This window comes from Lepisosteus platostomus, chromosome 7 (assembly GCF_059453375.1).
Source record: "Lepisosteus platostomus isolate fLepPlt1 chromosome 7, fLepPlt1.hap1, whole genome shotgun sequence".
NCBI classification, from domain to species: domain Eukaryota; kingdom Metazoa; phylum Chordata; class Actinopteri; order Semionotiformes; family Lepisosteidae; genus Lepisosteus; species Lepisosteus platostomus.
The window spans coordinates 36,292,648-36,308,384 of NC_142617.1; the positions used below are offsets into that span (position 1 = coordinate 36,292,648).

Genomic DNA, 15,737 nt, shown 5'->3' on the forward strand with positions numbered 1-15,737 from the left:
CAACACTTTTATTAATTATTTTTTTATATTTCAAAATATATTCCATTTCTATCTTTATTACTTATTAATATCACCCTACATAACCAGCTATTCACCCTTAGAGTGGAAGGGTCAGTGCAAAATAGGGCTACAGGTTAGTATTCAGCACATAAAAGATAACTTTAAAATATAAAATTAGAATATAAAATTAAAATTAGGGCTCATGCTGTCCCAGAACATGCACATTCCCGGACCAGGTATCCAACTTTCCACTAACCAGATATACTGTGTATTAACCAAGAACCTGTTTTCCATTGCCATAATCTCCTCCAAGTCAGCTTGAGGTTTTTATTTTTCTTCTTCAGGGAACCCTTGCCAAAAAAAGATTAAAGCAGTAACCAAGCAAAGAAGGTTTCTCACTCCCTGAGCAATTCTCTGTAGAATTAGATAGGGTTCCTAAGCCTGGGCTCTAGTCTCTATATCTTTCCTAACCTTGGTGTACTGTACAGTGGCTGTAACCTCTTCAGCTTCTTCCCTGCGATAGCTGTAATTGTGTTACTCAGTCCTAACTCACAGGAACTAACCTCCAAGGTTACTTAGATGTCCGGGCTTCCTTCTGGGTGTTCCTCAGCTAGCTCTTGAGTACCAGGGCTTTAGTTCCTACAAACCAGATTCAAGAAGCTTCCCTTACCAACCTCCTTGCGCCACACACAGACTTGCACACTGCAGCATGGCTAACTAACCCTTCGCTCACAGACTTCAAGCTTCAGGACTCCACACCAAAATGTGCTGTGCTGACTGCACCTGAATTGCATTCACGTGTTCTCACACACAGTTTTCTATTCCAGTAATAATTATTTGTTATGAAATGCTTCTGCTCAGCTCTTGTGTGAAATTTTGTGTTCGTCCTAAACTTTACCTATGCACACATTTTCTCAGTCTCACTACTTTCTGTTTACTTGTGTAATTTTGTAGCTTGTAGGCCTTATCGATGCACACTCACCTCGCACAGTTATTAGCCTACAATAATTATACAAATCTATTTGTACAGTCAACAATTCATATTAATTCACATTCATATATAAGAAGTTGCCAATATAGAAACTTCGAAATCTGAATCTTGAAGTGCTGAATAAAATTAAATGTGTGACTGATGAAAACAACAGAATTATTTAAAACTAAAATCAACAACAATCTCCTGCCCAGAAACTTTTGACTGTGACTGTAAGCTCTTAATTTACATATTAATGTTCCCTGTTAATTAATGTCAATTTCAATTGCTAAGATTGGAAAGAGGTTGTTTGTTTTTTTCGAAGGAGTTTCGTTTTTTTTCTGCCCCCAAACTATTTGCTTTATGTGTAAACTGTACAAGTAGTGTCTCTTCCAGAGTGAAACTCAGAGCCTGATCTGTATGTTTTAGGACTGTCCCACAGAAATAGAGAACTTTTTCAATGCCAAACTCTACATCATCGGATATGTTGGGATCGGAATTGCTGGAGTGATGGTAAGAATGTTCTCGTGAGACTCACAGGACAGGTACCATTTAAAAAAGGGTGGAGTAATTCTATTACATTTACAGATCTCATGTAGCATCTGTTGGTAAAATAAGTTATATCTGGTAGCCTAACTAACACAACTAATATCTGTACGATCCTGCAGAAAATGTTAGCACTTCTGTCCCCTTTTATTAATTCTGTTTGTCAATATATGTGGTAACAAAAAAGAGCAAGTGAATGTGAATGAGGTACAGAGACAACAAGAACACTTGGAAAAGATGTTCATCGGTTTTAATCTCACTGCACTGATACCAAGGCACAGATAAAAATAGAAAGAATTCTCTTGATGTTACTGTTGGAAATGCCACAATGTGAAGTCACTAAGGCATTCAAGCTCCAAGCTTTCAACATTACTACTCCAGCTGCAGTTGGGCTGCTGATTTTTTCACAGACCAGTCTTGACCACATTTCCTGTTTGGCCTCGTTCACAGTCCAGTTTTGAACATATTACAGTGATGGGGAAATGTTCACGTATTCAGTTTATGCACACTCGCATTTACTCTGGCTCTGCCACCAGATATCTTTATATATTCCATATCTGGAATTCCTTTAAAAAATTAGAAAAACAGTGTCTTTGCCGATTTGATTTAATGTGATAACACTTTAATTTTAGGTTGGAAATGATATTTATAAGGATTTTCTAAAAGAAATACAGTAATGGAGTGACCTGACTGAAAACTAGACTATATTGAAATGTTAATAGCAAATAGCTATAACTTTAATAATAGCAAAATAGCAAAACTTTAATACTGACCGTAGCCTGAACAATACCCCTAACCCTGGGGTTATTTGCTGAAGGTTTTGTTCTAACTGGCGGTCTGTTAAGTGACACTATTTGCTGAAATTGTTCCTCAAACACGTGAAATGAGGTAAGAAGGCATTCAATAATTTGTGAACTGTTTCTGTTTTTTTCCCTAGATCATTGGAATGGTTTTCAGCATGGTACTGTGTTGTGCGATACGGAACTCAAGGGAAGTGATCTAGCCTCACTCACACCCCAGCCCCACACCTATGGCCTGTGCTGGACTCAAGAGCCTCTGTAACAAACTTTTCCAAATTGACTGTCCGGTGTAGCTAGCTGGAGAACTGGGGAGCCTTCTCATCCTCTATGGCACAATAAAGTCAATGAGGGCTTCCAAACAAAACACTTCTTATTGTCTCTTATTACTGGATGGTTTCACGAGACAGGCATAGCCCATGCTCTTTTGGAATAAAATACTCCAGATTTCGTCCACCTTCCTTATCACTGTAAGTTACCCATATTATTCACTGCCTCCAAAAACACTCATCTTATGTTGGCAAGAATAATGTTGTCTGCAGGACCACACATTACACAACCTCTTTGACAAACTACCACAGCATTCACACAAAAATTTAATTTACTCAATGTAAGGACGTATATAGGTAGGTGGCACCAGTTTGTAAACAGGTGCTGAAACGTTTTAAACATACAGTACACAATATTCATATTAAAATATATTCAGATAGTTCACCAAGTCCTCCTGTAGAGCTCCTAATCTGTGCCTTAGAAAAGTGAAGAAATTCAAAGTGAATGACCTCCAAAATAAGGTGTTTAATTTCTGAAGTGTGATATCTGCAATGTGGAACAAGCCATCAGAGAACATAATGTGCATTCATGCCAATGGAGAATGCTGAATTCTATTCAGACTTGAAACACTGTACAGTAGAGTGTAGGCCTGTTTGGCTTCTCTGTTTGTTTTAAATCTCATCCGCCTGCTCCAAATACCAGACTAAATTCTTTGTATAATCCCTGTGTGTTTTTTGTGGACGGTGGACAGGCTAGTGCCAAGAACCAGCCCAGTTAGACAAAAGGCCCCCTGTTCTCCAGCTAACCTTCCACAGGCAGCCAGAGGCCTCTCCTCACAGCAGATATGCATTGATGGTGCCCTCACTTCGGTCCTTCACAAGAGTTGCCCAGCCTAGTGGAAAAGCATGCTGCCAGAATGGGTTTCATAACATCACTGAAGGACTTGGGTCTCGTGATGACAGCTTATCTGAGTCAATTTGAAAAAGCAACAAATCTCTGACATTATTATGAGCATGTTGAGAATTCAGAAGTTTCACATGAACCGTGTCGTGGAGTGTTTTAAAGAAGGAATTTAGAGGAGAGTTATATTTTGCAGATTTCTTTTTTGTAATAAAAGGGTTGTGCCTCAACTGAAGGCGTTATATCACATCAGTACATGGACATGTTAGTACACTTATAGATCACTTACAGTAGGTTAACCAGCATTGTGGTGGAGTTATTCCTTTAGTGTTTTTAGATCCACAGCTACAAACTGCGAGTCACGCCATCCTACACAAGTTGGCTCTTTTCTGTAACAGTCCAAAAGGTATCTTTGAACAATAGTCACCTCAATGGAGGAATGTTCCTCTATGCAGGAAAGCTAAGAAATGTTTGAAATTTCTCGTGATTCAATTAAGAGCTCAAAACTTCCTGGTTTCTGTGCCTTTCAAAAAAAAAGCCGCTGTTTCTAGGGGGAAAAAACAGCATTTCTTATTCGGATGACTCCTTCATCTAATCAATGTCTGTTCTTGTGAGTGTTGAGATTTCATCTGGGCCCAATGAAGATCGGTGTATTTTGTGTGAATTTGTGTTTTTTCTTGTTAGTTCGTAAAATAGTTGAAATGGAATGTACTGTTGACCTAACCTAGAGGCAGCTTATGTTGAGCATAGACTGTGTTTGATAATGTAAAAAGTTTTGATTGTCAGCATGTCTTTTGAAAATGTACCTTTTACTGAATCTAAGTGATTTCCTCTATTTTACACAATCCTTTTAAATTATAGAAATATTACCAAAAAGTTCAAATAACATCAGTTTGGCCTATCGCCCTACAGACATCACAAAGTATTCTTCTGGTGAAAAGTGTAACTGAAATTGCTGTGTCATTTTCCCACTGAAAACCTTCATAAGTAAAGCAATTTTTGTGGCATAAATTTGCTTTCATCAAGACAGAAAGTACTACAGGGAGGAACTTAATGTTCCTGTATTGATTGGGAGTAGAATCTAGAATAATAAAGTACAGCCAATAATGCAGCATAGGCATTTATAACTTTAGACTGTAGCCAAGTCTTGATGTAAGTTTTTATGTACCTTATTTCAAGTCTGCAGTGGTAATTAAGTCTACATTCTGCAATTGAAAACAAATAGATCAAAAGAACATTTATGAGAGAGGTGGTCATTTGGCCCATCAAGCCTGTTTGGTAGTTAATAACTCATTGATCCAAGGACCTCATCCAGCCGTGTCTTAAAAGCAGCCAAAGTATTGGCTTCAAAAGCTTTGCTGTGTAGCTCACTCCAGAGTCCCTCCTGTTCTAAGTGCACCTCCACATGGTTTTCGCTTGCGCCCTCTAGTTTGTATTGGGTTCAGGCCGACCTTGTCAAAGCTCTCGAGGAAAATTGCTCAGTGTTCTGTCGGGTACAAGTGAATTTCACGCTGGTGCATGAGAAAGCTGAGAGGTGTGCATCGATAATTACAGCATCAACAGAGTTGCTGTATATGGTATTTCTGCAGCAAGTTAAAAGAATTAATGAAGTCCCATTTGTATTAGCTAAATAAATATTTTTTGTAGAAATGTTTAAAATATAAATTAATCATACAGAAACTTGCATTCATTTTTGCCTGTGAGTGTCTTTAGTTAGAGTGAAAATTCTTCTTGAGGTATAAGGTAAGTTTTATACCATCATTCCTTGATAAATGCATGTTCTGGGTTGGAAGAATAAAGTAATCTGAGATGTGAAGTACTGTATGCAAGCAGAAAAAATCTTACTGTTGATTTCATTAAATTATTTGATGGCTCATTTATCTGAAAATTCAATTGGAATTCAAGCTTCTCAGGAAGATGTGCAAAAAGTAATAAACTTTTTAAACATTTCTCATTGTTTCTTTTTTTTTGGGGGGGGGGATTGCAAAGATACAGCTTGTGGTCCATTTTTAGTTGAGCCTGTTTGTAGAGGCAAGAAGTGTGTGTGCATGGGATAGCCCTTCTTCAGATTTCCAGCTGGAGATTGAGCTCTGTAGCCTGGCTTCACATGCAAGCGAATTACTTGTTGATGTAATCTAGTGCGCCAAGTGTCAGTGCAATACAGCTTGAGTATTGCAAGCTGGCTTCACAAGTCCTTTTTTGTTGGATGTCTGCCCACAGGACTCGAATTTTTGAGTTGTGGCCATCTCTCAGCTGTAAAGGAATCTCTGCTGCAGCCTTCTAGAATCCTAGAGTGACAAAATTCTCTTGCCACCCTTCATCCACTCTCCGAGGCTGGTATGGATTTTTGCAGAAGTAAACATGGGTTGATTCCGTTTTGAAACATGCTCACGGATGCATTCTACATATGAACATAGAAAAGTTCATTAAAAGGAAGTGCTCATAGTTAATATGTTCAGCAAACTATTTCTTAAAAGAACCCAGGGTATCAGCTTCAAGAACATGGCTGGGCAGCTGGCTCCAGACTGACACAACCCTTTGTATAAAAGAGGCCCTATAGTTTCTGCTTTATCTGACACTTTTACCGAAGTATAGCAATGCCTCACCCAGGATTAAAAGCAACAGCATTCTTGTTACAAGTCCACCACCCCACTACTCATTCCATTAGAGTCCTCCGATTTGTGTTTCACTGTTAATTCTCAAGATGTTCATCAGGACGACAAAATCAATGCCTTCATGTGCCCTCAAAGTCATCTCTGTTGAAGACTAAAAAGATTCAGTTCTAGTAGTCTTACCAGTGTACCTGGTCTACTTAACTTGCTGTTACTACCAAAACTTATTTTACCATTTATGCCAAAATTTGAGTTATTACTACATATAAGAATGTAGTGGTCCTCATATAGATCCAATTGGTACATTCAAACATTCTTGTAATCTGTATAACCGTAATTAAATGTCACAGAAAAAAATGCACCAAAAAGGAGTATTATGAAACAGAAAGGTAAATTAATACAGCAGGCAGGGGTGAAACTATTGGTGGTTATTTAAAGTACAGCCTATAAACCCCTATCAGATGACTACTCACTAGCATCCGGTAAGCCTTTTGCTGTGATTTGTGGCAAACAGCTGTGAATGCCAGCCATGCAGTAAGACTTAAGCAATCCTTGATGAGATTGCTGAGTTGCTTAAGGATTAGATTGCCTTCGTGTATGGTTAACTCAGACAGGCATCTCTGGGGAAAAAAAAAATTCTCTTGCAGAGCACATGTTGTAAATTTTGGTCATACTAGAATTCTTAAAAATGATATAAATTCTCAAGTATTCATAATGAAATCTAAATGCTTGTTTGATAACTACAACGTAAGCATTTGGGATATTTTTAAATAAACATTAACAGCTTAAAAATATCTTTATACGCATCATGTTTAGAAAGTTGCATTTTTGTAAGCCATAACCAAATACAACAGGCTTTTTAGTCATCGAGTCAAAACTTTAATTGTAAAAAAAACAATCTACAAACTGCCTGATCCTGATCTCGATAGCTAATGCATAAAACATACAATCCAATAAGCTGGTATGATGCAGTAAATTTAAATTCCACTGGTCCAAGGACCTGGGTGGATACATGTTAAAATATCCACAGAAAACAATTTTGCTCCTTGTGAATTTACTATTAAGCTGCCACAGTAAAGGCCTGGCATTTGCTTTTCAATAGTTCTACAATTATGCTCGTGTTAAATAAGACTGGCATTAAGACATACTGATCTCACCTTGGGAGATTCACAGAATTGAACCATGGCTTTCTGAAACCATGATAGCAAGCAGTAGTAACATGAAGCACTGCCAGGAAATGTTAACTTTTAAAACTTAATGTGGAGTTACAGGTTACCCATGTTACCTTTTAAAATAAATAAGGAAAAGTTTTAAAAGGAATGTACTACCTTTACATTAATGTAGTATACTAAATACACTAATCAATTATGACTCAATTGTAGAATTTTCTACACACGGATGACAAACGCTGAGAGTTTTAAAAAGGTCATATAACTTAATTATAGTAAAGCGATTACAAGTTTGCTGAAATGTTTGCATTAAGAGACATCCTGTATACAAAAGTATGCGTAAAGTTTATTGTTAAGCAGAAAAGAGATTATACAAACATAAAAGCTGAATATATGACAAGTTAAGTTCCAAGTATGGAAATATATAATTTATAGATCCACTCTTACAAATACCTGGTTCAGTTTTACACTTGTCCAAAGGAGCACAATTTTTTGGCTGAAAATGACAATGATCTTCAGTGTTTTAAATTACTGAAACTTCAGAACTGAAACTTCAGTTTCAGTACAACAGGTCCACAAACTAATTTAGCTAGGAAATCAGATTAAAAAGAAACTGCACTTTTGTTATTGCTATTTAAGCGGCAACTTAAAAACCACACTTACATTTTTTTTAAACAATGAAAATGTAAGCCAGTCTTACACTCAATGTGCACAACCCTCAGACCAATAAAACCATCCAATTCAGTTTTAACCAGAATGTATTTTACATCTATAACTTTCATGTAACTGCCATAGAAAAAAAAAAAGGACTCCCCCCCCCCCCCAACAAAACAATCAGATGCAGCACCAACAAAAATCATGTTCCCAGTTGATCCTGTGGTCAGTTCCAATGTACAGGGCTGATATGAAAATGCCCAGCAAAATGAATAAATCTGAACACTAAAAATGGATTAGAGAAATGACCCTTATCCACTTCTAATCCATGAAAAAGGATTTCAAGGACAAGCAATATGGCAAAATAATTCTAAAGAATTATCCATCTTTATAAAACTAAATTTTATAACTTAAAAATGGGTTATTGTTCAAGTCATCCATTAAAATACTGATCCCAGGAATAAAAAGGCTACAAAAATGTTCTGTAACCACAAACTATTCTCCTAAATAAATGGATTAGTAATTACACAGGAATTCACTTGTTTGCAAATGTCCCAACCTCAAGCAGAATGGAGGCTTACAAGAATATCCAAATCTCTAGTTTCCATCTCTCCAAACATCTATAATGTTATAAAACCATTTTTGTGAAAGAAATGATTGTCGTGTTTCAACTGACAGTTAGTGTATAAAAACAGATTTAGAAAAATTTAGAAATGGAGGCATTTTTAAATACTTCATCCAGTGCAATCTGCACCACCCTTTGAACAGAGTTACAGCAGTTTCAAGTGCCGAAGTAATACTCTGCCATAGATCCAGACTTCGAAAGACACATCTGCTGGTCATGGTGCAAGACTGCATTTATAGAGAAAAGTTTCTCTCCCTCATAGAGGGAAAATTACAACACTGGTACCAAGAAGGTACTGCTAATATTACCCATTCAACTGATCCTCTAGAAGGGTACAAAATAGCTTGTTATAAGCCAGAAACCCAAGTCATCCTCACTAGATGTCAGACATTTTAAAAACCTTTATAAGAGGGTAACACAGTTCAACACTTGGGTCCAACAGCATTTTAACCTTCTAAACCCACATTTTAATGCAAATGCGAATATTTAGACAGATCCAGATCTGACATTGTCTTTTGGTTTAATATTTGTGTAGGCTCCTTTTTGAAGGTGTGACAGAGTTGAATCTTGAAAAAAAAGCATTTAAGATGAGTACAAGTTGAATGGTGTGTAACCAAGAATGAACTCTCCAACTCCCACGGAGTACATCACTTGTGCAATGCCAAACAGAGGAGCGATCACCAGCGCCCTGCAGCCTGCGCCCTTCAGGAATGCAGAGGGTCCTTCTTTTCGCAAAATTTTACTTTGAAGAAAAGAAAAAATGTGTTTTTTTTTACAGTAAGGTTACTGTACAATACATTTATAAACGTTCATCTACAGCAATAAATGTATACCATTTAAAATTGTCATCTCACCTAACACAGTCAATGACTCCATTGTAACTCTCTTCATTTGCTCCTTTGTTCAGAGACTGTAACCGAGTCTTAACCACTGTGAATGGGAAAGAAAATATTCATGTATTTGACACTTTATTTCACAGTATGACAAGACATTTAATCCAAACCTAAGTTTTACTCGTAATAGATAATGTCCGCAATGCTACTTAAGGCGTCTTTAAATAAGAGACTAGAATTCACAGTTTTGACAAATTCACATGAGTTCCACTTAAAGCCAGCAGCCCCCCCCCAAGATGAGGGCTAAAAACTTATATCTTAAGGCAATTAGCATTGTTGCTACAGTTATAATTCAGGCTCCAATTAATGACTTAAAGCAAAGTAAAACAAAAAACACCATCTTAAAAATAATACATGCTCAGAAAAAAAACTCACCATCACATGGGTTAACTGCAACAGCAGCTGTGGAGCCAGCAATACAGCCAGCAAGGAAAGAATGGTAGAAAGGAGCATTCTCTTCCGGAGATGGCTGACCCAGTCGGTTAATGTGTGCAAACAGCGGGAAGTAAACGACGGAGAAGGGAACATCTCTGAAATAATAAAAAAGTAGGGTTCATTGTTAAGTAACTACTTTTCTGAAATTTCATAATTTTAAAAAACACAACGTGCAAAAACCTCACCTCATTAAGGTGGCCCCCAGTCCTTTATATAGGCCCTGGATACCCTGGGTTCGTAGCAGCTCCTGTGCTATCTGGGTGGCTGATACCTTCCTTACCAGCGGGGCTGGACCAACATTGTAGGAGCGGCTCAGTAATGTGTTTGTTGCTCCCAGCTTTGTGGAGGGTACCACCGTTTTCTTTCTTTGTTGAGCAGCTACAAAATGAAGCATTGGAAAAACAAAATATGGAAAATTACAAAGGAAGCACTTTGCACAGCAAAACATCTCAGTGTATTCTATTTATTTAAAAGTCGCCAAGAAAATGAACTTCTCACCCAGTCTTCCAGCATCTTGAAGTTGGATCTTCAGCATTTCCATTGGTGTAGTAATAATAACTTGGCAGGTCCCTGCACCACACCCAGCCAACATCTCCTTGAATACAGTGAGACCTTTCCTGCAATAGAAAAACTTAAAACTGATCTCTGCCGCTTCCCAAAAAACTGTTGGTAACTTTATTTGTGTGTATCACTCTTAGCATTCCGTGACTTTAATCCCATAATAGCATCAAAAATACCTGCAAAAACTACCATTTGGAGCATTAACTGCACCCATATAAAGACTTGTCACAACTTGTTGAAAGTTGTTGTTTCACAACTTGTTGAAACCAGGAATGAATAAACTCTGCTGCACAACGAATTACCAGAAGACAGGGACTTACCCATCTTTGCTTAGCAGATGACGGAAGAAATCATTGGCAGCAAGTTTAATTGCCTTCTCAGGTGTAACCAAGGTCAGATTAACTGCAGCACCTAAAAGAAAAAATGACCTATTGAGTACTCAATTTTCAGATATTTTAAAAAATCCCTAAATTAATCCACAGATGTAGCCAAACCATAGCCCCTTCAGTAACATACTGTTGCATCCAAAGAGTAGCTTTTATGGATGAATACAACAGCACACATGTAAAAAAGCAGGAATGTTTTAAACGGCAAAAGCAAAACGCCCAATTTTATGGATGCAATGCACGAATAATCAATGATGGGGGATTCAGGTTTATAAATAATCAGTTCACAAAAGACCAAGTAAAATATTTACAGAAAGGAAGAAACATGTAGTTTTTAAAGTTTCCATTTACAGAAAGATAGAAAAATACCAAAGGTTAGAAGCAAGCAAAGGAGAAGAAAAATCCAGTAAAGTCTCTTATCTGATGCTACACTATGGTGTCAAGTAACTTGCAAAAACTTCCCCTTATTACATTAGCCACTGCTAAAATAAACATTTTAAGTAGATTACTACTATTAAGATTTTTTCAAAAGAAACATGAGAGTTAGTAGACAGGGACAGAAGATGAGAGAAAAGATGGTCTCTGGCTATAGAAGGAATACAAAAAGCAAATTGTACAAAACAAAATATTGAGCCTATTTACAATTGAGAGGTATTGTATGAACCATTAATGATTTGCCTCCAGCGTGGCTGCGCCATATCGGCTAGCCCTCAAAATCCACGGGGACCCGTGTCTGCAATATGAAAAACACAGATGCAAACAAACAGCATTCCTCAACGAAGCGGATACCAATAACACTGGTTCCACTGTGAACTCATAGAAGGTACAATGATCAGAAAGACCCTAGTAGTTCAATCTAAAACAGGCTTCACTCATTGTCACATACTGAATGCTTTGCATCACTACAATTGTCGTACTAAAAAATGCTTAGCATAAATTCTGAATTATGATAATGCCTGTAATGCAGATTTCCATGGGAAACAGCTTGGGGATATACAGAAAGACTGAAGATCACTACAATTAAACTGCACAAGCAAGTTACTAGGTTTGAACCATAAGGCTTTTGTTTTACTTCCCCAGGCACAAATGCCTGCCCTAAGGTGCAATTTCTAAATAACAGAACCCTAACAGGCCAAAGTGCCAACATAAATAATGAAAGATTTCTGTCAGAAACATCTGAAATCTGCTCCTTTGTCATGCATCAAGATAAGTGACATTTTCAAAAGACAAATGCCACTGTCATACTAAGGTTAACACACAGGACTACAACAGGTTTTTCTTAAAATTTACCAAGCAAATTATCTTGAAGGGAAGGGTACTTTGCATTTACACAGCCTATTGTTTGAGCTGTTCAGCTGCCCTGTGTTACAGGCTTTTAAAACAGGAAATAAAGAAAAAAAATGAGTAAACTAAGAAGAAATGTGCTGGCTCTTAGAAGGGCTTTGAATATGATTCCAGTGCTGCCTACCCAGTTTAGCCTAATCAGACATCTCCAGACTCACAAATAAAAATCAAGGAAGGTAAATCTCCCCAAACATAAGGGATGCCAAAAGACTAGGATATTATTCTTATCACAGCTCACTGAAACTTGACGTCTTACCTCTATACATCCCAAAATAGCCCTCAGATCGAACAGTCTTAACAAGGCAATCCATCCTAAGAGGGAAAAATGGAAATTGGAAAAACTGTTATGACAATAGAAATGCTCAGATTATCCTTCTAAAGCACTCTTACCAAGGTTTAAAAGCATGAAACACAGAATAAAAGGTTTAAACTCATCACATGACAAATCTGACAGAACAGGAACAGGGTACATAAAAGATCAGGTTTAAAGGGGAGCTGGCCAATCAATGGGTGTATTAGAAAGACGATAAACTGTTTTACAGATTATAGCTCCATGAGATAAAATATATTTTGAAAGTTTGAAAGTTTAAAGTAATCTTACTGCATTCACAAATAAGACACTGCCATAATAATGACTAACCAAAACCCTTGGTAGATGCAATCTAGCAATTGTGTATACAACACAAGTAGTAGGAGACTTATGTTAATCACTGGCAGAAATCTGTTTATTCTGCATCTGAAGACTTACATGTTCTTGTACACCTGCTGACCACTCCTCTGGTTCTGCAGTCTGGTCTTTGCCAAGTCAATGGGAAACACGCAAGTTACCCCCACAATGCCAGCAATACCACCATTGATGAGCTTGGCAGGAAGGCTGTAGAAGTTCAAAACAACTAATTACAATTCAATATGCAACATTAAATTCTAAATCAGTTAAGATCTGCATATTTGAAGTTGTTTCCAAAACATCACTCACAGACAACAGATAAACATAGATATATAAAAGTAAGCAATCTGTGCTCCAATCATTTTAACAGCTAGAGATGGAGTATTTGAAGTATCAAGCTAATCTTTGTGAGAAGCTAGTCATTGTTAAACTTTCGAACTGCACAGTTTCGGTCTTTACACTCATTTATGTAAAATAACATAAGTATGCAAGGTTGACAAAAGAGATAAGGAACGAGAATAAAAAAGGGGCCCACATACCTGATCTGCTGCTGGGACATCTTGGCTTATCAGGACAAATGACAAATGTAGAAGTATAAATTCAAGAGGGCTTTGGTCACAAAGTTGGAGTGTTGCTGGGTGTGAGGAGTTCCCAATGGTGACTCTGGGGAGGAGTGAAGAAGGGTTACGAAACCGGGAATAAGTTTAGAGTCTTGCACACGGTACTAAAGCCTCTCTATAGACTCAGCCTATTGGCATCCAGCTTGGAACATCTCTCCACCCACCCACACCCAGTGTATCCTGATCTCAGGATCCCATTTTAGCAGGGCTCATCAGCAAGTACACACAAACTATCCCCACCGATTGGCTCGACGAGCCTGAAACACGAGTCCTGAGCATGACCAAAGACCCACTGACAACAAATTCCTGATGGAAGGTTTTATCAGAGAATCTAACAGCATGTCACTTAGGAATACAATTTTAAAGGTACACCCATTCTTTAGTCATGTAAAAAAAGACAAACAATAGAACCAATTTTCACACCAAACTTTCTTTAGCTGTTAAGCGTGCACCTCATATCTATCCCTTAAAATAAACTGGAATAACCTCACCTGTCTCCTTGCTCAGGGAAGACAAGAGAAAAGAGCAGACTATAAACATTAGCAGTCTGTTTCTTTGATGCGATTCAGAAACAGCTGACAAAGGACAACTATCAAACCCCTAGGCATGGCTCTCGATGTCATGGGTTATAATTAAGATTCTTCACTGTACCAGTCTAAAAACTATGGTTAGGAATAACATTTTGCAAAACCTAAGAAAGGTTGAAGTAAGATGTTGGTAAGGTTTAGCCTTAAAAGCTAAGCTTATAAAGATTTAAAGATAAAATGTTTCTTTCTACCTTAACTAAATCTAACCACACTTCAACTTCAGGATGAAAATTAAAAAATAAATAAAATCAGGTCTGCATCATGAACAGTTAAATGAGTAGAGAAAAAAATGAATTTTCCCCCAACCAGCTGAAGGTTATTTGGTGCTCTGGAATTACAAAGCTACCAGAAACTGAAATTTCACCTTGACGTAACATTAGCGAGTTCCAAGAACGATCTCAAAAGAACCTGTTCTAACCCAAGAGCCTCCCATCAAACAACCAATCAGCAGGTCGCTATTAACCATATGATTGCATCAGCTAAACTCAGACTTAAGGAAAAGGCTGGTGCCCCATTTCTACCCGGAAAATAATTATCTAAATCAGATTACAAAATAGGACTGATTTTTACAAAGCAGCTATACCAAACGAAAGACACGGAAGCATGTAAAAATGGACATTTAGACTATTCTGTATTCTCCAGATAGCTTCCAAATAGCATAGACTTGTTACGCCTTCTACTAGTGAATTAACCCTAGTATTAAGAAACGTTGGCAAAGCTAAGCATATTTCTAGAGTTACACGGAAGTCGAATCAACCCCAGAAGGAGCGACTCGCACCTTCCTTAATTGATCAGAGGAAATGTAATCTCTGGGAATAAAATTAAGCAATCTTATAAAGGCTCTCACTATTAAGAAGACGTTAAACAAATCAGTGAACAAGACGGCGTGAACATGTCTTTAGAGGGAAGTCAATACTGCCTGCTAACCTGGCGCCTATTCTAGAATACTATTAATATCGAAGATCCCAAGGAAACATTTCATAAACCGTCTGTAGCTGCAATTATTCAGCCAAGTGCAGGTCCCTAAAATAAAACTAAGCAAATTCCAAAACACAGAGATTTATCTGCCCAGTACGCGAGTCTTTTTATATTTCTGAAAACTTTGCTGAACTGCTGCAGGCGCCGATAACGATAGCGGAAGTCCCATGGCGCTGTATGGAAATAACAGTATAGTTTGCTTTTTAAAAAAAAATCTTAATATTTATTTTGACGTAGTTACCCGATATTTACGGGGAAAATTAAACAGTAGAAAAACAAGCCCGCCTTTACAAAAGTAACGCGCCCGCCACTGGCAACCACTTCCACCAAATCCCCGTTCAGTACTACAGTACCGGAAACCGTTACTTTAAAATTAATTTAACTCTTTTTTTAAAATAATACAAGCTTATTTTAACATATTCTGACAAATCATGTTTTCTACTTTTAAAAAAATCTTAGCCGCCTTTTTATTTGTGATAACTAAATTTCGGGCGGTATTAATTATTACAGTTGTACACACAGATATATAAAAAAAGCTGGAATTATGTTATTTGACGACTTACCAAAAAGCGAATCTGGGAATTAAATAAATATATATAAATACACAAACTAATATGCGGTTAGGCACCTCTTCGCTGCTGCTTTACTAAATGAATACAATCCTTCTAGAAAATTCCGTTCATACGACAGTGGGGAGGTCGGAACACGGAAGACAATAACCCA

The 15,737-nt window shown here is 37.5% G+C and overlaps 2 protein-coding genes across 4 annotated transcripts in view; one reads left to right on the forward strand and one right to left on the reverse strand.

Moving 5' to 3' along the window:
• The window catches only part of tspan2a (tetraspanin 2a), a 45,639-nt gene extending 40,207 nt beyond the window's left edge, over positions 1 to 5,432 (forward strand). Inside the window, exons 7-8 of the mRNA XM_088640061.1 lie at positions 1,400 to 1,483; positions 2,454 to 5,432. Coding sequence (XP_088496187.1) covers positions 1,400 to 1,483; positions 2,454 to 2,519 — 150 coding nt within the window. The 3' untranslated portion in view covers positions 2,520 to 5,432. The remainder of the gene's footprint in view (positions 1 to 1,399; positions 1,484 to 2,453) is intronic.
• A 2,156-nt stretch (positions 5,433 to 7,588) lies between these two features.
• slc25a55a (solute carrier family 25 member 55a) lies at positions 7,589 to 15,737 on the reverse strand. 3 transcript variants are annotated; one of them, XM_088640058.1, is made up of 10 exons: positions 15,578 to 15,737; positions 13,369 to 13,492; positions 12,911 to 13,036; positions 12,419 to 12,474; positions 10,753 to 10,843; positions 10,370 to 10,488; positions 10,057 to 10,249; positions 9,812 to 9,966; positions 9,398 to 9,473; positions 7,589 to 9,285 (listed from the first exon to the last, which is right to left on the reverse strand). In XM_088640058.1, exons 2-10 carry the CDS (start codon positions 13,386 to 13,388, stop codon positions 9,126 to 9,128), a joined length of 996 nt encoding a protein of 331 aa, XP_088496184.1. In that variant the 5' UTR covers positions 13,389 to 13,492; positions 15,578 to 15,737; the 3' UTR covers positions 7,589 to 9,125. The 3 variants fall into 3 exon arrangements, with proteins under 3 accessions (XP_088496184.1, XP_088496185.1, XP_088496186.1); XM_088640059.1 differs by lacking the exons at positions 13,369 to 13,492; positions 15,578 to 15,737 and adding an exon at positions 11,461 to 11,551 and having other exon boundaries at positions 12,911 to 12,995; XM_088640060.1 differs by lacking the exons at positions 12,419 to 12,474; positions 12,911 to 13,036; positions 13,369 to 13,492; positions 15,578 to 15,737 and adding an exon at positions 11,461 to 11,635.

Excerpts from the sequence above, each read along its gene's own strand:
- slc25a55a (XM_088640058.1), bottom strand. The coding sequence starts at position 13,388 with ATGTCCCAGCAGCAGATCAG. Across the intron at positions 10,489-10,752 it reads CATCTGCTAAGCAAAGATGG|GAAAGGTCTCACTGTATTCA; the intron begins GTAAGTCCCTGT and ends TTTCTATTGCAG. Across the intron at positions 9,474-9,811 it reads TGCAGTTAACCCATGTGATG|TGGTTAAGACTCGGTTACAG; the intron begins GTGAGTTTTTTT and ends TCCCATTCACAG.